Raw genomic sequence first — 21,912 nt, 5'->3', positions numbered from 1 at the left:
GTTGTTGTTGTTTTTCAGTTTCAGTTTTCAATGCCATAACTTTTATTTGTTTTGTACACACACGCACGCATGCACGCACACACACACACGTGCAAACACACACACACAAACTAGCTCTCTGTTATAAACTATTTCATTTCCAAAAATACTGAGAAGGAAAAACAGTGGGCTCAGTAAAATTATACTTTAACCATCTTCATACCATAAGCAGAATCATCAATATGGCCAAAGTCGCATCTCATGATTCATATGTACACAAACTAAAAATCTAGATAACAATTACGTGTATCAAAGCTAATAAAAAAATTAAAAAAACAACAACAAAAAAGAAGAAAAAAGAAAAATGAAGCAGAAAAAAATGCCACAACCATATGTGAATTGTAGGACTCATGGTGACGATTCATTTCATGAAGCGTTGCATGTCTGACAAATGTTGTGTCCCATCACCCCCCCCCCCCTCCCGTCCACACCCCTCCTCCCCATCCCCGGCCCCCTGTATTTCAGGTATAATTCACATTTACTGGAAACATCAATTCCTTAACTAATCCTCCCCTCTCTCTCTATCTCTCTCTCTCTACACACACACACACACACACACACACACACACACACTGACCAGCACACATATTCTTACACCTTTTCATCTTTTGGCGAACCACAACCCTCTTTTTCCACCTCCACCCCCCCACCCCAGTGTTTAACCATCCCCCCTTCTTTTCCTTTGTAAATATTGCTCACCTTTTTCTCTGTTCTTTTTTTTCTTTTCTTTTTTTCTCTCTGATTACTCCTCACAGTTCTTAGTTTTACCTCTGTCTTGGTTTTGCCCTCTCTTTTCTTCTCCATTCTCTATTTTTCTCCCCATGAAGAAGGGCCTAGGGCCCGAAACGTCGGGATACTCTCTTCAAAGGACAAGTCACCACCTACAGGTCACAGGTTAGTCTCAACCGTTTTCTCGCCTCTCTCTCTACACTGTGCTTACCTTGCGAGTGACAAATACCATCTGCTGTGATGAAGTGGTTAGCGTTGTGGACTTACAACTGGGAGGACACGGATTCGATCCCCATCAAAGGAGTGTCTGTTCAGCCCGTGACCGGCTCCAAATCAGAACTGAGTGTGCAGTGGGCTCAAATTGGAAGACAAGGACCGTACAGTTAAGGATCATCCACTTCACGGATGTGTCTTTGGGAGTGTTCTTCTTCTTCTGCGTTCACTCGTATGCACACGAGTGGGCTTTTACGTGTATGACCGTTTTTACCCCGCCATGTAGGCAGCCATACTCCGTTTTCGCAGGTGTGCATGCTGGGTATGTTCTTGTTTCCATAACCCACCGAACGCTGACATGGATTACAGGATCTTTAACATGCGTATTTGATCTTCTGCTTGCATATACACACGAAGGGGGTTCAGGCACTAGCAGGTCTGCACATATGCTGACCTGGGAGATCGTAAAAATCTCCACCCTTTACCCACCTGGCGCCGTCACCGTGATTCGAACCCAGGACCCTCAGATTGACAGTCCAACGCTTTAACCACTCGGCTATTGCGCCCATCTTTGGGAGTGTTCAAATTTCCTGACAAACACTGCAGGTGTCTGTTATCTCTCAGCCTGGCTGACACCAAGATATATTATGAGAGTACTACAGCTTTGTCAAGTTGTCCCAAACCTAGATGGACCTCCACAGCAACATCTTCACCATATCAAAATACAGAAAACAAAATGTCCAAAGTTGTGGGGATCCCCCCCCCTGATCTCCCCCCAAAATGATAAAACAGCGAGAAACCTCCAACAGAGCTTGTCAAGTCAGTTGATTCGGCTCTTGCATTCAATCTGTATATCTGGGATAAAAAACCAAGTGAATGCCTTTTTAGACCAAGGTGACTTCAGGAGACAAGTGCAGCTAGCATCAACCGTAATGCTGAACAGCCTGATATCTGGTCACTGATTTATGACTGATCATCAAACAGAAAAGCTAAGTCTTGCTCTGCATCTTGTTTTTTTCCCCTCCTCACTCCATCTGAATAAAATGTAGCTTGTCTTCAAAGAGTTAAAAGGCCTACAGCCGTTTACAGCCATCCGGACAGTGAATTGGTTATCTTCCGCGTTTTGAGATCAGCACAGGAAGAAGCCCAAGCCTCTCCCGCCATTTTAACCTTCCCCAACTCAAGTCAGGTATCCATTCACACCTGAGTGGAGAGAGGAAAATCACAGTAAAGTGCCTTTCCCCCGAGGACACAATGTTACGCTGAAACAGGGCCTCCAATCTTGATCACTGGTGAACAGTGGAACTGAAATCCAACACCTCACCCATTCTACCCCGGCGCGTCTAAGCTCAACTCACTTTTTTTTCTTCTTTTTTACTGATTCCTGTGTTGTGGAAAATTATCAGTGAGTTACAGAATAAGTCACAACAGTATTTAGCACGACCAAAGATCACACATCATAGAATAAAAAAAAAAATTCTCATTCTGCCACGATTCAAAACAACAGTCAACGACTAGCTTTGCATGTACGTATCTGCAGCATTATTATCAAACTGTGTGAAGTAAAAATCTCATTTACATCTGAAATATTTTCACATAGTGATATCCACACAAGAGTTTTCATATCATGAAACAACCTTTCACAAAATCTTAAAAGGAATGTAATCGCTTGTACTTTCTCACAATTCCCCAAACAAACAACATTGTAACAGACATTTTTTCCACATTTTATACCTTCCACACACACAATTAACAACAGATTTTCACTTGATTGAGCAAGTCAATCTCCATTTCGTGTGAGACAGAACACAAACAGTCAACATTACTGCAAGGAAAAAAAAAGTTTTACAATAAACCAAAGATGCAGCAAACCTGTATCACCATTTCATGCAGCAGAGGGCAAATCTTCCTGGCTGAAGGCCTCATAGATGTTGGCAGCAAAGTTTTTCAACTGCTCCAGCAACAGCAGCTCCTATTGAAAGAAATACAAAACAGATCAACGACTTTGACACTCAAAACTCGGCACAGTCACAATCTGAAACTGTTCTGCACCATCTAAAACTGATCACTTTAACAATGTAAAATTGTATTTACCATATGAACATATAAAACCATAATTTTTTAATTCTACAATTACAAGTCAGCTTATAATGCTCTGAATAAAAAAAAAATGACATGATAAAACTATGCAACTGATTTATACAAATCAACCCAACAAGCTAAGACTAACTGCAGCTGTGTTTCTGAAAATGAAGTATGATTTTATAAATCAAACACCACCCAGCAGAAAACTGCACTCACGCACACATACAAACAATGCACACACACACACACAATGATCACAAATGCACCTGTTCACAGGTACACTCATATGCATGCACACACATGCACAAGTCCTGAAAATAACATTTCTTGTTGTTTGGTTGGTTGTTTTTTGTGGGTTTTTTTTTCCTCTTTTTTCTTGGTATTGTTGTTCCCATCATACTATTTTTGATTCACTTGTGTAAACAAAGTGTTCGGTTGTCTGTGTGTGTGTGTGTGTGTGTGTGTGTCTGTGTGTCTGTGTGTCCGTGTGTCCATGGTAAACTTTGACATTTTCTCTGCAAATGCTTTGTCAGTTGACACCAAATTAGGCATAAAAATAGGAAAAATTCAGTTCTTTCCATTCATCTTGTTTAAAACAATATTGCACCTATGGGATGGGCACAAAAAAATAATAAATGAAGCCTAATTATATGCAAACTGCATTTACTGTTATATTTATATTTTTTGTATTCTCTAAACTTGGCACTTTGATCTGATATTCTGACCCAACAACAAGAGCAGTCAATATTATCATTTTCTGTTCAAACAGGAACTTCTTTTGCTAAGCATGGAAGTTTTATTTATTTTGCAAACGTTTTAGTGCAGATAGTAAAAAAGGGAAATTACTCTGTAATTAAAGCTAGGGGACTTAATTTGCTTTAAACTGATCTTTCTCATCTTAAACATTACATTTTGAAATTATACTCAATACATAAAAAGCTTGGATTTTTTTTTAAGTGTATCACAAGTGAGTCTTGAAGGCCTTGCCTCTCTTGTTATTCCATACCTTTCTCCTCTTTTTATTAACACACACGCGCGCGCGCACGTGCGCACACACACGCACACACACACAGAGATAAAGCATCTGTTCCTAACCACTTTCCTTCTCCCCCTCCCCACTCCCACCTCCATTCCTCTACCAGCCAGTGCAGAATATTTTTTAAAAAATTCATTTTCCTATTTATTGATCTATCCAGTCAACAGCAGTTCAAGTTGAAAGACATAAAACTGAAGATTTGTACACAACAATGGCTGTGTGATATATCTATATACACGGATTAGGAATTCTGACAAACACTGGCCATGTCATTCTACACAATCATGTGAATAGCCTGAAGTTGTTAGAGAGAAAGGGCGCTATACAAATGTACAGTATCATCACTATCAATATCATTATCATAATCATTATTATTATCAAACAATGGCTATGTCATTCTACACAATCATATAAAGAGCCTGGAGCTGTAAGAGAGAAAGGACACTATACAAATGTACAGTATCATTATTATCAATATCATTATCATTATCATAATTATTATTGTCATCAAACACTGGCCATGTCATTCTACAATCATATAAAGAGCCCGGAGCTGTTAGAAAGAAAAGGTGCTGTACAAATATACATTTATCATTATTATCAATATCATCATCATCATCATTATTATCATCATTATTATCACTATTATGGTAATCACCTGTATAAATGTATTGGGAGCGTCACACAACAGTCGGGTGATGACAATGTCCATGACAGGCAGCACTTTGGCAAAAGGGAGCACCACTTCATGGAGGCTGCGACCATTCACACACAGTGAATCAGATTATACCACGATTATCGATGCCACTAATAAGTTAATGTGATGTAGTGTATCCCTACTGTATCCCTACTGTTTAGTAATATTAAGTTTTGTGTACTGTAAAAAAACAAAAAAAACAAAAACCAGTATATATTAAAATATTTTGTACATGAAAAAAAAAAGAGATGCCACTGAGCACCCGGTTCATATGACAAAAACATTTTCAACTGAATAAAATCCATTAAGCACTCAAGATATCAAAGAATATGATAGCTAGGCATTCACCTAACATCAGAAACTACGATAAACTTTTCATCCTTTCAGGAACAGGATCTATTCATCATTTTAGGTTTAGCAAAAAAATATCATTAACTAATCATTCAGCTGTTATCAATGAATGTGATTAACTGATCATCATTCAGTTGTTATCAAAGAATATGCTAACCTAATCATTCAGCGGCTATAAAATATGATCAAATAATCATTCAGCCTGTCAAAGATTCCGACCAACTAATCATTCAGACAGTGTCAGGCATCTGCTTGGCAGATGTGGTGTAGCGTATATGGATTTGACCGAACGCAGTGATACCTCCTTGAGCAACTGACACTGACACTGATACAGCATCAAGCAAAATGATCAACGAATCAGAGCAGTTGTTATCAAAGATACAGGATCAAACAGTCATTCAGCTGTTATCAAAGAATATGATTAACTCATCGTTCACCCGAGATCAAAGAGAACAATCATACAGCATCAATCTCACCTGATCTCTGGCTTTTCTGGATCCATCTTTTGGCGATAGTGATCGGCCACGTTGTCCATCAGTCGCGCAAAACCCCGCTCCAGACTCTCTTGCAAAACCAGGTGAAAGTCTGAACTGTTGTGGAACGAATAAATGGATAAATCAACAGGTAAACAGACAGACACAAAAATAAATGTTTAAATAAATAGCTAATTAAATAAATAGATTGTGTAAAAAATCCATGTTTTGACAGGTGTCCAGCTTGAAATGACGCTGTGTAAAAAATCCATGTTTTGACAGGTGTCCAGCCTTGAAATGACGCTGTGTAAAAAATCCATGTTTTGACAGGTGTCCAGCCTTGAAATGACGCTGTGTAAAAAATCCATGTTTTGACAGGTGTCCAGCCTTGAAATGACGCTGTGTAAAAAATCCATTTGTTTTGACAGGTGTCCAGCCTTGAAATGACGCTGTGTAAAAAATCCATTTGTTTTGACAGGTGTCCAGCCTTGAAATGACGCCTATGCTGTCCACACAATTTGATTTGACCAACTGCTTTTCGAGAATGATATTTCATAAACATTTCATACCAAAATTTATTCACACGCACAAGAGCTAAATTTCCATTACCTTTCAAAAGTAAAATTTCATAAAGATCCACATCTACTCCTAAAACAAACCCACATAATTGATAAGTACCAAATGAACAGCATGAACATTGGAAAGCCATTGGAACAAATGAAGGTATGTTTATCAAAATGTTGTTTAAAAGGCAAAATCTTTCTAAGCCATAAGTCTAATATCATCATCCTAGATGAACAGACTATAAATGAATAAATGATTTCTAAGCCATCATTTTGACTTCACATACTTTACAACAATCCGCCTCAATCCTTTGACAGATTCGGTTTTCTTTATCATCAAAATGATTAAAAAAAAACCAAAAAAAACAATGGGAAATTCAACTTTTTAAGGATTTTTTTTAAAAAGCCGAGTATTTTTGTTGTTATTGTTGTCATTGTTTGGGGTGTTTTTTTAACACATTATCAAAAACTTTAAAACTGTATGGACCAATGATATATATGTGCCTGTTCTTATCATTTGAAGAACAGTAATTATCTAAAGCTGTTGTGAGAAAATACTGAAAATAAAGGTGAAACATCTAATCAACATCCATAACTGTGTGAAAGAATTAGCTGACTAAAACATATATCTACAATCTTGTGAAGTTTTTTTTCCCCTGCTACTCATGGCTGCCAAAAAAAAGGCTGTAATGAAGCTCGCAAGCACGCCTGCATGTACGCACGCCTGTCCGCACGCACGCACCCACACGTGCACACACACACACACACACACATTCACATAGTCGCATGCATACACAGTAATTTCTTTTCCCTCCCTTGATTATTTTTTCCCCAACCCTCGCCTGATATAACGTGTACTGAAAAAACATTAAACTAAAAAAACGAACACACACACTCACACACACACAGAGCAACAAACCAGCTTTGCAACAGACTTACCTTTCCATAATATCTCTTGTTTCTTTAACAAGCTTATCAAACAACTCTTCCTCATCTGTTTTCACCTCCTGAAATTGAAATAAAGTTTTAATTTTAGTCTGGAACTTAAATCAGTCACTAGAAATTCAAGCTTCACATGATTTTAAAATAAAAGTGGTATGGGTTTCCATTTTGCAATTGTTCCCACGATAATCAGTCACTTGACATTTAAACATCTCATCTTTCCCATGGCATCATTCTGGAAGAATGACAACAATGAGGAATTAACAAATCAATCAAACAAAATCAATCAGCCAGTCCTGTTACTATTTCAAACAGCTGTTAACCTCTTTTAACGTTGGTCCAGAAACATCTGAGAAATCTTTTGCTGCAAACATCCTGAGCAGTGGCCTTGTGGCAGTGCGTCAAACTAGGAAGCGAGGGTCCATGTGTTTGAGTCCCATATGCTGACCATGAGTTCTCCACCTGCCTTAAAATAGATTTTTGGTGGTGGTCTGGGTGCTAGTCATTCGGATGAGACAATAAACTGTGGTTCTGTGTGTGGTGCACACTTGGCACATATGAAAGAACCCATGGCAAAAAGAGTTGTCCTTGGAAAAATTCTCAAGAAGAATTCCACTGTGACATTAACATAAATGCACTTATATACAGGGGAAAAAAAAGAAGAAAAAAAACTGCTGCTACACTGGGGACAGCAACCCAAAATTTTACAAAAAAAAGTAATGCACTGGGGACAGCAACCCAAAATTTTACAAAAAAGTAATGCAATACAAGGCTAAAATCTATCGCCATTATTACGCCTTAAAAACTTTTTTTTTTTAAGTGGCAAGAGAGGTCAAGTCAAAGTCTCCCCCTACCCCCCATTTATTGTTGTGTAAGTAAATTCAAATTTCTGCTAATTACCAACGAACTACACTACAAAAATGAAACTTATCAAATCTGACAAAGTCTGCTGGATATCTTCCATTCAAACCTAAAAATTTCCTTTCAACAATGTACATTTTTTTTTTTTAATTTTCTTTTTAAGGCGTAAATAAATGATTAACCTCATGCACCCTCTCAAACCCTAGATGGTTCAAGTGAGCTGACGATTATCAATTTAAATTAACCCCTTCAGTGCCCTAGGACAAAAAATTGCTGTCGCCTTCTTGTGCGCAAAAAAGTGCCAAGGGATGGAAATATTTGTCCATGTCATCGTAGGAATTTTCTCATCACAAAATCATTAAATTTGTGCGAAATTGTCATGACTGGATAGCGTGTTCATTCTCCTTTCAGAAAAGTATATCTTATACATACTTTCTTTCAGTTGGTTTTTGTGTGAGTGTGCGTATGTGTACGAGTGTGAGTGTGCATATGTGTGTGTGTGTGTGTGTGTGTTCGTGGGCTGCAACTCCCACATTCTCTTTTGTGTTCAAGTGGGTTTTTACATGTATAACTGTTTGACCCTAGGATCACAGAATCACACGATCTTTAACATGTGTATTTGATCGTCTGCATGCATATACACAAGAAGGGGGTTCAGGCACAAGCGGGTCTGCACATATGCTAAATAGAAGATCAGAAAAATCTCCACCCTTAGTCCACCAGGTGTGCCGTGACCGGTGATCGAAACCTAGAAGACTCAGGTGAGAATCCAGCACTCCAACCATTCAACCACAGCTCCCCTCTTTTCTCTCCATAGTTCGCATGCTATAATTTTTTTTATAATCATTGCCCTCCATGACCAAACATCCCTTGGCAAAACAGCTGACACTAAGCATAAAACAGGCTGGGCACTCAAAGGGTCAACCATGCTGACACTCACCATGTCTGGAACCTGCTCTCCAGGAAGCACGTACTGACAGAGGGGGAGGGTGGAGGGCCCCTGGCACAGCTCAGTGTTCCCGCACTCCACCCTCTCTCTCACCGCGTTCACCACACTCTGGATGTAGTCAATGGACATCTGTTCCTTCAGCGATATCCTGCCACACAAATACATGTCCACGTTTAAAAAAATTAAATAATAATAATAATAATAAAATAAGAAAAAAATGATTTTCTGAATAATAAAATTTAAAAAAGCGAAAAAACTTATTTTCATCCATTTTGTTTTAACCCGTCTCATCCCAAGTAAAAACTATCAATCTCATTGCTCTGGACCAAGTAATTCTTGAGCAGTGATGTCTGAAAGCCAATTTAAGTCAGAAATATGATCAGTAAAATTTTGTTTCTGAAGAGAAATATTTGGTGAGCATGTTTCCAAGTGATTACTGAACCATGTGTAACGGGTAGATTGAATAGAACTGGTTCACTTGGACTATGACAAACAAACCAAACCAAACCAAACAGAACAGAAAACATAGATCATGAACACAAGTTCCTTGATCCACTCTCTCCAGCTGTGTGTACATACTCGGGTCACGAAGTGCAATAAGACTTAACAAAACGATTCAGTTTTCGTGCACTAGAAATGAAATTAAGGTTCAAGACACCAGTCCATCAGTCCATCGTCTCTGTAAGTACACATCCTCATCTCCAGTGACTCAGATGCGCTCTCAACATGAATTATACACATCAAAAAAACAAAAACAAAAAAAAAAAAAAAAAAAAAATATATATATATATATATATATGGTATACAAACACATACATTCACTTACGCAAGTGTGAATCCACAAACTTGCACATACGTGCACAAGCAGACACACACACGGATATATGTACATCCATATTCAAAAACATATACAGGCACATATGCACACACACACACACACACACACACACACACACACACATACACACACACATACAAACTCACAACCTATATTGGATGCACAAACTGATATGTTGGGCATTCCCCACTCTCTCCCTTACCTTCCCACCTCTTTCTCTGTAGCCTGCTTCACATATTTGGCCAGTTCTGCTATCCCTGTGTCAAACAAATATGTACATATGTAATGAACATATATCTTCCTCTCACAAATAATTTTGTGTTTCACACTGCCACATGATTTAATTTTCCACTGATTACTTTTTTTTCTGTTATAACAAAAATAAGAAAAAAAATCAGGTTATGCAAAGTGATTTTCAAACCATATGAATTAAAAAATTGTATCTTTAGAATAAAAAAAATTAACGTGAAAAAAATTCAGTCCATAATTGTAAATGTAATTATGTACCAATACTGTCAATGTACTTATATTTATCTATCATATCCCCATGCAAGTATTAATTTGTAAACAGTGTAAATCAAAATCATCTCTAGAACACAAATTTTCCAGTCTTTTTTTTTTCATAAGCAAATAAAAAGTAGTGATTGTAAAAACCGCTCTGTTTTTTGAAACACATCAAATCAGACAATGGAAGGTGTAAATATACCATAGCTCAATTCACCTCTCCAACACACTGCAACTTAACATCCTTTCTAATTCTGTTAAAATTGTTTTGTCAGTATTCAGCAATGACACTCAACTGAAAATTTATTTCCAACCAATTCACCAGCATAACACATGTAAGATTACATACACACCATTTCAGACACAAAAGAAACAATATCTCATGGAAAGAAATGACCTCAGAGAGAGAGATATATATATATATCCTCTACCTTCTCCTAACAGGTGTTTGACTAGGGAAAGGTAGCGTTCCTGTACCGCCTTAGGCATCTGAACACCTGAACCGGATTCCGATTCCTGAAAGAAGCCAGTAAAACATGGATCACATCATGAAATACAGACAGACCAAAAACCATGACAGAAAAAGGTAAAAAAAAAAAAAAAAATGTATCACAAATGAAGTGACAAGCAGACCCTACACAATTAAAAAACCATTCACTGCTAAGGAGTAAAGCTGATGTGGACTCTAACGGTCTGCCTTTCAGCAACTGAGACAGGTTACTAAATGCGATTCTAAAACCTGAAACGAAAAAGCTAACCTGAAATATGCTCTCCAGTGAACACACCTTACCCTGGTAAAAACTAATCCTGTGCTTTCAGGCTGCACACCTTACATGAGTTCTGACTGAGACTGAACATAACCTCAGATTTCAAATTCTAAATTCATACCTCACAAAGAAATGTACAAATCAAACTTAAAAGGTTAAAGATCCCACTGCCATTTATGACTGTAGGGTCAGTGAATTCACAGTCACTGTATGAAAGGCTTATCACAGGAAAATTGGAGCTCAAATCAAATCAAATTATGGTGCTTAGAGCTTCGCTGACCTCTTAAGGCCATCTCAAAGCTATCGCCACGTTAATACCTACTTCAAGGGAAAAAAACAAAACAAAAAACAATAAAAACTAGTCACCGCTTTAAGCTTTCCACTCAAAGTTTAAAACTGGAACTCAGTCCTCTCCCTCCACCAGCTTAAACTTCCCCAGTCAAAGTCAGGTACGCATACACACCGAAATGGAATGAGGGAAACTGGAGTGGAAGTGTCTTTCCAAAGGACACAACACCATGCCGAAACAGGGCCTCAAACACTGACCACTGGTTACCACTGGATCAGAAGTCTCATGCCTAACCAAATCAGCAAAATGGAGCTTCCACAATTAGAAGAACACTAGTAAAATTCATCCTTTGCCATAATAAAATTCATCCTTTGCTGTAAACTCATAACCCTGATGTGAGTTTCTTTCCAAATCAGCTGTCGAGCAAGGTGTGATTAATTTCAATGAAAAAAATGAACAAATAAATAAATAAAAATATTCAGTACAATATGGAATATAAATGTTTGATTTCTGACTAAGTACAATCTTCCTCTATTTTGTTATCAAGATATCCCATCAAAGTATGACTTGTTCTCTGCATTTAGACTGCTCAGGCTGAATAGTGACACACTAAGAACCAGAGAGAAATTCTTTACTCAAACTTGTGGGGAAAAGAACAACAATAATGTTTTGAAAAAATCACCTTTAACTGAGGAAATGCATAGGACCAAATGACAAAAGACATTGATAGACAGTACACAAAACACTTAACACTGAGAAAGACAGCTACTGTGATTAAAAAAAATGTTTTTTATTTTTTATGAATAAACAGAAAAACAGACAGGTCCGTTGAAAAGCAATAACCACAGCAGTAGCAGTAGCTCAAGGAGGCGTCACTGCATTTGGTCAAATCCATATATGCTATACCACATCTGCCAAGTAGATGCCTGACCAGCAGTGTAACCCAACGCGCTTAGTCAGGCCTTGAGAAAAACAAATAATATTAAAATTAAATTAAATTTTTAAAAAAAAATTAAAATAATTTTTAAAAATTTTTAATGAAAAATAAAGAATTAATGAATAAATAAATAAAATAATAATAATAATAAAAATAAAATTTTAAAAAATAAAAATAAAATAAATAAATAAAATAAAATAACCACAAAACACACAAGACATTCACCTCTTCCCTTTTCCCGTGGACTGTGTCCAGGAACAGGTAGCCTCCCATCAGGTTCAGCTGCACTCGCAGCAGCAGAGTCAACAGGCAGCAGCCGTACACCCCTGTGATGCCTCGCGCCACACCTGTCACCCATTCATCGGTGTATGATACAACATCATCCATGTGTATACACCTGTCACCCTTACACTGCTGTATGATAAAACATCATCCATGTACACCTGTCACCCATACACTGCTGTATGATAAAACATCATCCATGTACACCTGTCACCCATACATTGCTGTATGATAAAACGTAATCCATGTACACCTGCCACCCATACACTGCTGTATGATAAAAAGTAATCCATGTACACCTGCCACCCATACATTGCTGTATGATAAAACATCATCCATGTGCATACACCTGTCACCCATACACTGCTGTATGATAAAACATCATCCATGTACACCTGTCACCCATACATTGCTGTATGATAAAACATCATCCATGTGCATACACCTGTCACACATACACTGCTGTATGATAAAACATCATCCATGTGCATACACCTGTCACACATACACTGCTGTATGATAAAATATCATCCATGTGCATACACCTGTCACCCATACATTGCTGTGTGATAAAACAACATCCATGTCTATACACCAGTCATCCATACATAGTTTTATGATAAAATGTCATCCATGTACAAACACCTATCACCCATACATTGCTGAATGATAAATGTCATACATGTTCACCTGTCACTCATACTTTGCTGTATGATAAAACGTCATCCATGTGCATACACCTGTCACCCATACATTGCTGTATGATAAAACGTCATCCATGTGCTTACACTTGTCACCCATACACCTCTGTATGATAAAACGTCATCCATGTGCTTACACCTGTCACCCATACTTTGCTGTACGATAAAACGTCATCCATGTACATACACCTGTTGCCAAGGAAAATAACACACACAGTGTGCGCACACACACACACACACACACACACACACACATGCACACATACACATACACACACAGTGGGAACCAATACCTCCCTTTTCCTCTCACCCCCCAAAACATATTTGAAACAAAACCAAAAAAATTATAAAAACTTGTACTTACTGACAATTTTCAACTCAATCCACAAAGACAGCTTGTCTGGTGGACTGCAGAAACACACACACACACACATAAACAGTACTTATTTCAATTAGATTTATATCTTTTGTTCAAAGATTATGCACAATAATACAATGTGGAAGTGAAAGGGTCTAAATACAGAGAGATGAAAGCAGGTGAAGTTGAGGAAGAAGTGAAACGAAACAAATTTCTATCTAACCAGGATATTCAGAAAAGCAATTATACATGCTTTTTTTTTTTTCCACTCAGCCTTCGGATGTAAAAGGAAATTTTCTATCTAAAATTACGTTTAAATAACATACTTACCGTGACCCAACTAGTGCAGACTCCGGCAGGGGTCTGACATTCCTGTCATGTGCAAACTACTATCTGCCTAAGCGGAGAAAATGAAAGTACTAAGGCTAATAACCTCCCAGAAGTAGGTAACCTCCCCTTTGTCCCCCGGCTAGCGCATATTTGAAAAAAAAAAAAAAAAGGAAAACAAGAAAAGAGGGAATAAGGGTACATGGAACACAATTAAGAATTATCAATGAGAACAAAACAAACAAAAAATGGAAGACTAAAAAAAAAAAATAATAATAATAATAATGGTATTTATATTGCGCTGAATCTTGTGCAGAGACAAATCAAAGCGCTTTCGCACCAGTCATTCACACGCATGCAAACAACACACAAGATACAAACAGAAAAGACCAGCAACATACAACATGGACTCTCTCTCTCAGACAGAGAGGGACAGGAACAGAGAGAGACACAGAGAGAGAGAGAGGAAGGGAACACAGGAACGAAGGAACAATCAAGACAAGTACATGAATCTAGGGCTCTGTGTCAAACATACACAAACATTGATGTATACACATATACATCTTTGTTCTTTTTAAGCCACAAATTTCATAATGCCTCTTCATTTTATTTAAACAGATCCAATCAGGACTGCATGAACCAATAATTTTAAAGTTTCTATACCTCAACAGATCAAACTCACCATGAAAATATGTAGAACCTAATATGAAATTTCTCTATGATTTTGTAGCATATAAAATCAGAAAGGTGGTTTCTGAAAGTTATAGCCAGATCTTAAAGATCTGCTTAAAAATCCTAATTTTTCCTATTTTCCTAATAAGAAAAACACGTATAAATGGGATGTGAACATACAACATATCAGATCACTTTCTCACAAGCTTACTTGTTCTGTAGTTTATCTGTGAGTTCCTTTGAACTGAGCTCCTTATCTAAAGCTTCTCTCAAGTTTGGAACCATGGACAGCACTGAAAAGGGAAAAAAAAAGAAAAAAAAGTACAAAATGAAGTGAATCACAATTTGTAAAAATTAATTGGGGAGTAGTGAGTATGTGTGTATGTGAGAGAGAGAGAGAGAGAGAGAGAGAGAGAGAGAGAGAGAGAGAGAGAGACTTAGTACTTTGTGCGCGTGTGTGCACGAGCGCACGTACATGCATGTACGTGTGCGTGTGCGTGTGTGTGTGTGTACGTGCACATGCTTGCATACATGCGTGTATAAGTGTGAGCGAGTGTGTTGAGTGTTTGGGTGGGGAGGGGAAAGGAGAAAGGGGAGTTCATGAGAAAGGTATCCTGCATGTGTGATATGTCGTATAATGTCTGTGCACAATTTGTGGAGTGTGTGTGTGTGTGTGTGTGTGTGTGTCTGTGTGCGAGTGTGTGCTATGTGTGGATGGCATGTGTGTTTGTGCCTCTGTGCATGTACGTAGGTTAGCTCTTCTTCTTCCTTAGCATGAACTGGGTTCCTGACAACACATATTGTCCAGCTCTGTGCGTGTCCCTGTATCATATCTTCCTGTAATCATCAAAGAGCATATAAGGAGAAGACGCAGACAGACAGGATGAAGAGAGTAAACACATATACACTGCATGTTTGCTGATGGTAGGGTTGGTAAGAAATTGTGATTGTGATAACTGAATGTGCACATGTATATATCCACGAGTCAGTAAAATGGACTGACCTGTCATATTGCACGTTCTTTGGTTGCTGTCAAAATGATGCTGCCGTCTGAAACACAGCATATGTGGAGTGATGGCCTAGAGGCAACGCGTCCACCCATGAAGCGAGAGCATCTGAGCGCGCTGGTTCGAATCACGGCTCAGCCGCTGATATTTTCTCCCCCTCCACTAGACCTTGAGTGGTGATCTGGACACTAGTCATTCAGATGAGACGATAAACTGAGGTCCCGTGTACAGCATGCACTTAGCGCACGTGAAAGAACCCACGGCAACAAAATGGTTGTTCCTGGCAAAATTTTTTAGAAAAAAAAAATCCACTTCGATAGGAAAAACAAAAAAATACAAAAAATGGGTGGCGCTGTAGTATAGCAACGCGCTCTCCCTGGGGAGAGCAGCCTGAATTTCACACAGAGAAATCTGTTGTGATGAAAAGAAATACAAATACAAATATAACATTTTGAAATCCTTTTCCACAAATTAAAATCTATTCTAAAATTATCAGTCTTCTGCCTTAATCAGCCTGTCAACTACCAAAATTTCATCAATCACTGAAAAAAGATTACAAAAAGTCAGCATTTGGTCAGTTACATCATTTTATTTGCTTTATTCATATCCCCTTTCCAAATATATTCAACATAAAAAATCTTATTTTAATCAAAGAAAGTCAAACAACCAACCATTCAAACATCACTAAATATCAAATCATTCAATCAAAAGGCCACAAACCAAGATTCTTCTACAATCTTATATAACTGAATATATCCATTTCCTTTTTTAAAAAAATCTGTTCAGCCTTTGATGTGTATTTAGATGGCCAAACTCAAAGAAACATTTATTCTTAAAAAGTACAAGAAATTACATATACATACACAACAAAGTCTTCCTTTTTTCTTTTTTTTTTTCTTTTTTTTGTTTGCACAATTGCATCCACAAAGAATTCAGACAACATTGTACCATTTTCAAAAACATTCTTAAAAGTTCTGTAAAGTGATAAAGAGCCTAATCAATTATTTCTAAGAAAAAGTAAGTATACAAAACTACATGAATATATACTGTGTAAAATAAAATGCAAGATACCAAAAGTTGTACAAGAACAAAACTTTAAAATGAAAAATGAAACAATGCAAAACAAAATCAAACATAACATTTGAACACAAAGAACACTTTTTTTGCATAATAATATATAAATAAATAAATAACACAACAGATTAAAAAAAAAAAATTTTTTCTTTTTTTGCAGTTTCTTACTCTAGTGATTCTGCTTTTCTAAATTCTTAATCTACAAACAAAACAAAACAAAGAAAATTAAATCAAATCCCAAGATCTATTTTTAACATTATTCCTTGAGATTTCAAATTCTACTGTTTTCTTACTTCATCTTCTCCAAGTAAGCCTTGTCCTGAGCATTGCGCACCTCCTGGACTTTCTGTTGAAGCCACTTGTATGCAACCCATCCTCCTGCAAAATTAGAGAGAGAGAGAGAGAGAACCACCTGAGCAAGACCACCAGGAAAGAGAAATTTATAATAATAATTATTATTATTATTATATTTATATAGCACTGAATCTTGTGCATAGACAAATCAAAGCGCTTTTGCACCAGTCATTCAAACGCATGCATAACTCTAAAACTGGGGGCGAGGGGGGGAATGGGGGAAAGGGAATCAAAAGTATCTGATTAGATACACCAAAATGAAATATTGTCCCCCGACCTTCCAAGTTTGAGGTTTAGCGCTTCCTACGTCCCTCCAAACATGATACTGCACTTGGTGTTTTTCATGTTTGAAGTGTGTTAAACTTGATACGGAGACAAATTCAGGTTCTCAAGGAGGCATCACTTCATATTCAGACATACCAATATATATAAACCCCTGCACCTTCTTTTCTACTAACAAACTCCATGTTACCAGGGGTTCAAATACTAACCTTTTCACAAAATTTTGCAGAACAAATATTTGTAAGTTTTCTTTTAGCTTTAGAGCAGTTAAAAGGATGGAATGCACTGAATAATTCAACAAAAATAGTTATAACTATTGACCAGTTCAAGAATCTTCTAGACAATGACTCTAAATCATTAATAAAACCATTCAATTTTGATGAATGAACATTTAAAAAATTTCATACGCATGTATGCAACCCTAAACTATTTCTATATTAAGAAGGGGCGTTGAAAAGCCAAAAAGGCTTTAAAAAAAAAAAGTCCCAAATTCTGTACCTGTACCTATATATGCTGCACCACATTTACCAGGCAGAGATGCATGACCAGCAGCATCTTCTCGTTAGTCAGATGGACAAGACCAGCAGCAAATAACTCAATACACTAGTCAGGCATTATGAGCCTCCATATTATCAAATTTGTGTTACCTATTATACTATAAGGGTGGATTTCTTCTACAGAATTTTGCCAGAGAACAACACTTGCTGCGACAGGATCTCTTACAGTGCATCAAAAGCATGATGCACACAGGACCTAGATTTATAGTCTTATCTGAATGTGGCTACATGCTCGGTTTTGATTTTCCAGCCAAACGTGTGAGAAGCATGAGGCCAGGATTCAAACCCAGACTCTCATGGACACTGTGTTGGCAGGTAAGTATCTTAACCATTCTGCCACCTTCCTCCTACTTCCCTAAATAGACACGATGTAACTTTTAAGTGTATGTGTGTGCATGTATGTATGTATGTATATATATATATATATATATATATATATATATATATATATATATGCATGTATGTATGTATGTATATATATATTCATGTGTGTGTGTGTGTGTTTTATGTAGATATGTTACCCTGGTAAAAAGTAAACAAATCAATCCTACAAGGAAGGAACAAGAACGTTTCGAAAAATCTGAATAATCTAAATCAGTAAATGATAGATGATTGAGATTGTTTCTTATTCCCTTTTCCTTCTCTCTCTCTCTTTTCTAAATGATAGATGATTGAGATTGTTTCTTATTCCCTTTTCCTCTCTCTCTCTCTTTTCTAAATGATAGATGATTGAGATTGTTTCTTATTCCCTTTTCCTTCTCTCTCTCTTTTCATATATATATATATATATATATATATATATGACTCAGTGCCAAAAGGTGTGCAAGCTGACAGTGACCCTTTTAAAATGAAAATCAAAAATGTTTATCAAATGACTTGTGTGTTTTTCTTTGTGGAATTGGTGTGAAACTGAATAAAGATATATCAAAAATAAATTCAAAGCGCTTCCTAAATCTGTTTGATTTATATCAATAAATGTTTATTTCCAGCCATGAAAATGGACAGCTTAATACCGGGATATGTTGGTGAAACTTATATTGAATATGATGCATGTAAACAAGATAAAAAGTATGGCTTATGCTTGTGAGATTTTTGTTTCACACAGAGAATATTATAAGGGGCCACAGATACATGCATTTACGTAAAATCGCTCACTAAGTTTAACTGTCAGAACGTCATTCATGTACTAACTGTGTCGGTACAGGTTTACATGATTATTATTTTGTGAATCTTGGTCAAAACTGAACAGAAATGGGATTATTTCCTTTGGGTATGTTGCAAAATATCATAGCAAATTGCAAATTTTAGAAAGGCAACAGATTTTTGGCTTTTTAAGTTTTATCCGCCAGTTCCATTTTGTCAATATACCTGACGTTCAAATATCATATTTTGCTTGTTATACAAAAAAATTCATGTTTCTGCTTCTTCACAATACACACACACACACACACACACACACACACACGCACGCACACACACATACATACACACACACACACACACGTATATATATGTGTATATATATATATGTGTGTGTGTGTGTGTAGCTAAGTGCCAAAAGGTGTTGATGCAAAGAGGACGGAGCAATGGGAATACTAAGTATGACAAAATGTGATCTTATATCAATCAGAAACTGTTGATTAAAATAACAAGGAGCACAGAATGCAGATTTAGCTCATACACTGTGAATGCAAGCAAATTCTGCTTCCAACTAAAAGAAATGTAAATGCTTGTATTATATTGTCTGCCTTCCTACATGCCAGTGTGTATGTGTCTGCAACTATTTGTGTGTGTTTGTGTGTGTGCCTTTGTGAGTGTGAGGACATATATAAGACACACCTGTTCAGTCAGTCATACAATGTCATGTGAAATAGTGGTGGGTGTGTCTGTGTGTGTGTGTGTGTGCGCGCACGCGCGCGTGGTTGGTTGTACACCCACGCGTGCTTGTGTCTGTGTGTTGCGTGTGTGAGGTGGGTCGAAGTCGAAGTCGAAATATTTTAATTGTCAGACCACAGATCCATAACAATGGAGTTCACAAGGACAAACAGAATTAATACAGGGAAATAAATATTAGGACAACCATTGAACTACATGGGCATCAATAACGATTCTAGAGCATTTGCTCGTAATGAAAACACTTTGAATACAAACTTGCATATACTAACACTCAATCTCTCACTCGCACAAGATAACAACATGGACATCTTAGATGCACTTGGATGTTTGTGAAATTTAGCAGGAATAAACTGAGAACGCAGGGAACAGTACTTAGGGCAGACCAAAAGAAAATGCATTTCGGTTTCCGGAGTGTCATCACAAAAAGGACAATTCCTACTTTGCCCATCATAACTGAACTGCAAAAAGTGTGAGCGTAAGTTGGACATTCCAATTCTAAACCGCGAAAAAACACGGCGCATATTTATACATTTGACATTATTCAAGTAAGGTTTAAGTGACAAGTGAGGTTTAAGTGAGGTGGGTCAGTTGTATTGTGTGTACGCACATGTGTGTGTGCGTGTGTTTGTGTGGTGTTCAAATGTATAAATATATGTCAGAAATTCTTCACTGGAACTGTTTTATGATGTAATGTTGTAGTTTGTTTACTCAGTTGTTCAGCTGTGTGTGCTTTTGTTGTTGATGTGTGTGTGTGTGTGTGTGTGTGTGTGCTTGTATATGTGGGCGGGGTGGAGGTGTGAGTGTTTTTACAATGCGTACATATTTCACATTTTTAGGTGTGTTGTTGTTGTTTTATGTATGTACATTTTTACAAGAAACGTTGTTTATCATGTAATGTTATAGTCTGTTTCAATTGTTTTTCATGTGTGTGTGTGGGGGGGGGGGGGTGGGGGGGGGGGGGGACTGGGGGGAGGGGGGAGTGCATGCTCATGTGTGTGTGTACATGCATTGTGTTTTGTAATTGTATATATTTTGTATATATGCATGTATGTATCTATGTGCATGCGTGCTTGTATGCGCCTTTCAATTGTCTACATTTTTGTTGCTATCATTATTTTGTTTTATCTTTTTACATCTGATACATTTCTTGATTTATTCAATGACATGATCTCTTTGAATTATTCTCTCTTACCTATGTTTTAAGTCATATGCATGTGTTTGCATGGGGATGTTTGAGTGGATGTTTTAGTGCTATTGTAAAGCGCATTGAGCTTCAATAATATGCACTATAGCAAGATGTCTCAATAAATAAATAAATAAATAAAAATAAATGTATATGAACACATGTACGCGTTTATGCATCACATTTACGTACAAGTATATGTGTCAGTGTGTCAGTGTGTGTGTGTGTGAGCGAGCGCGCGCGCACGCGCATCTGTGCACATACATGCTCAGCACGTCTTATTGTATAAATTTAATTTATCATTATGCTCATGCAAATATGCATTCCACTGTTTACTGCATGCACATAAAAAATACCAGTGTTTGAATGCAAAAATCCAGCCAGGTTGCATCGCAGATTGATACTTGATGGTATGCAGTAAAATAGCGCATGTGTCACCGTTTCACACATTTGGTGGCTTTGTCCTCTCATCTACGAATCATGAAGTGTTGTCACTTAAAGATACTGAGCCCAAGTGTGGTGAAAAAAAAAGATATATATGTACTGCTTAGCCTACTGCGTTATCAGTTTCGTTTCAAGTGTCACAAATTAAAGTCAACACTCGTCGTCCAGCGAAAAACCTACACATGAAATGACAAGAAAAAGTAACCCACAAACAGATATATATATACCTCCAAAGAATGCTGTAAAAAAGATTAGTTTCTTTTTATGCCTTCGCATACAGTTCCAAAGTCTGGTCAGCATCGTGGTGCACTTTCTATCTCTCCGAGTGATGTGCGTTCACTGTCCAGGTCTTCCGATTGACAATGGACCTGTGGAGTAACTTCCCTTTAGTTGAATGGTCGTAGTCCACAGATTACCGTACAGGTTGCATTTTCTATCCAAAATATCCTATGTACGATGCGTCCCTGGTCCCAGGTTCGAGGGGTCCGTTTGAGGGCAAACA

At 37.4% G+C, this 21,912-nt stretch overlaps 1 protein-coding gene across 1 annotated transcript; it reads right to left on the bottom strand.

Annotated features, from left to right (window-relative positions):
- Window positions 1-50: 50 nt before the first annotated feature.
- Window positions 51-21,772, bottom strand: LOC143279761 (peroxisomal biogenesis factor 3-like). Its single transcript, XM_076583890.1, has 13 exons — window positions 21,638-21,772; window positions 16,988-17,072; window positions 15,617-15,663; window positions 14,825-14,906; window positions 13,621-13,664; window positions 12,499-12,620; window positions 10,712-10,796; window positions 9,979-10,033; window positions 8,930-9,086; window positions 7,126-7,193; window positions 5,627-5,740; window positions 4,761-4,857; window positions 51-2,953 (listed from the first exon to the last, which is right to left on the bottom strand). Exons 1-13 carry the CDS (start codon window positions 21,708-21,710, stop codon window positions 2,867-2,869), a joined length of 1,116 nt encoding a protein of 371 aa, XP_076440005.1. The 5' UTR covers window positions 21,711-21,772; the 3' UTR covers window positions 51-2,866.
- Between the last annotated feature and the right edge of the window lie 140 nt (window positions 21,773-21,912).

The sequence above is a fragment of the Babylonia areolata genome, chromosome 3, assembly GCF_041734735.1.
Source record: "Babylonia areolata isolate BAREFJ2019XMU chromosome 3, ASM4173473v1, whole genome shotgun sequence".
Taxonomy (NCBI): domain Eukaryota; kingdom Metazoa; phylum Mollusca; class Gastropoda; order Neogastropoda; family Buccinidae; genus Babylonia; species Babylonia areolata.
Note: the sequence above shows the minus strand (reverse complement) of the source record. Positions and strands in the feature narration are given on the sequence as shown.

What these genes read in the sequence shown, in the direction of transcription:
- LOC143279761 (XM_076583890.1), bottom strand. Translation starts at nt 21,710, where the DNA reads ATGCTGACCAGACTTTGGAACTGTATGCGAAGGCATAAAAAGAAACTA. An exon ending in GAGAGCAGGTTCCAGACATG is followed by an intron (nt 7,194 to 8,929) that starts GTGAGTGTCAGC and finishes TTTCAATTTCAG; the next exon opens with GAGGTGAAAACAGATGAGGA. An exon ending in ACAAGAGATATTATGGAAAG is followed by an intron (nt 5,741 to 7,125) that starts GTAAGTCTGTTG and finishes GTTCCACAACAG; the next exon opens with TTCAGACTTTCACCTGGTTT.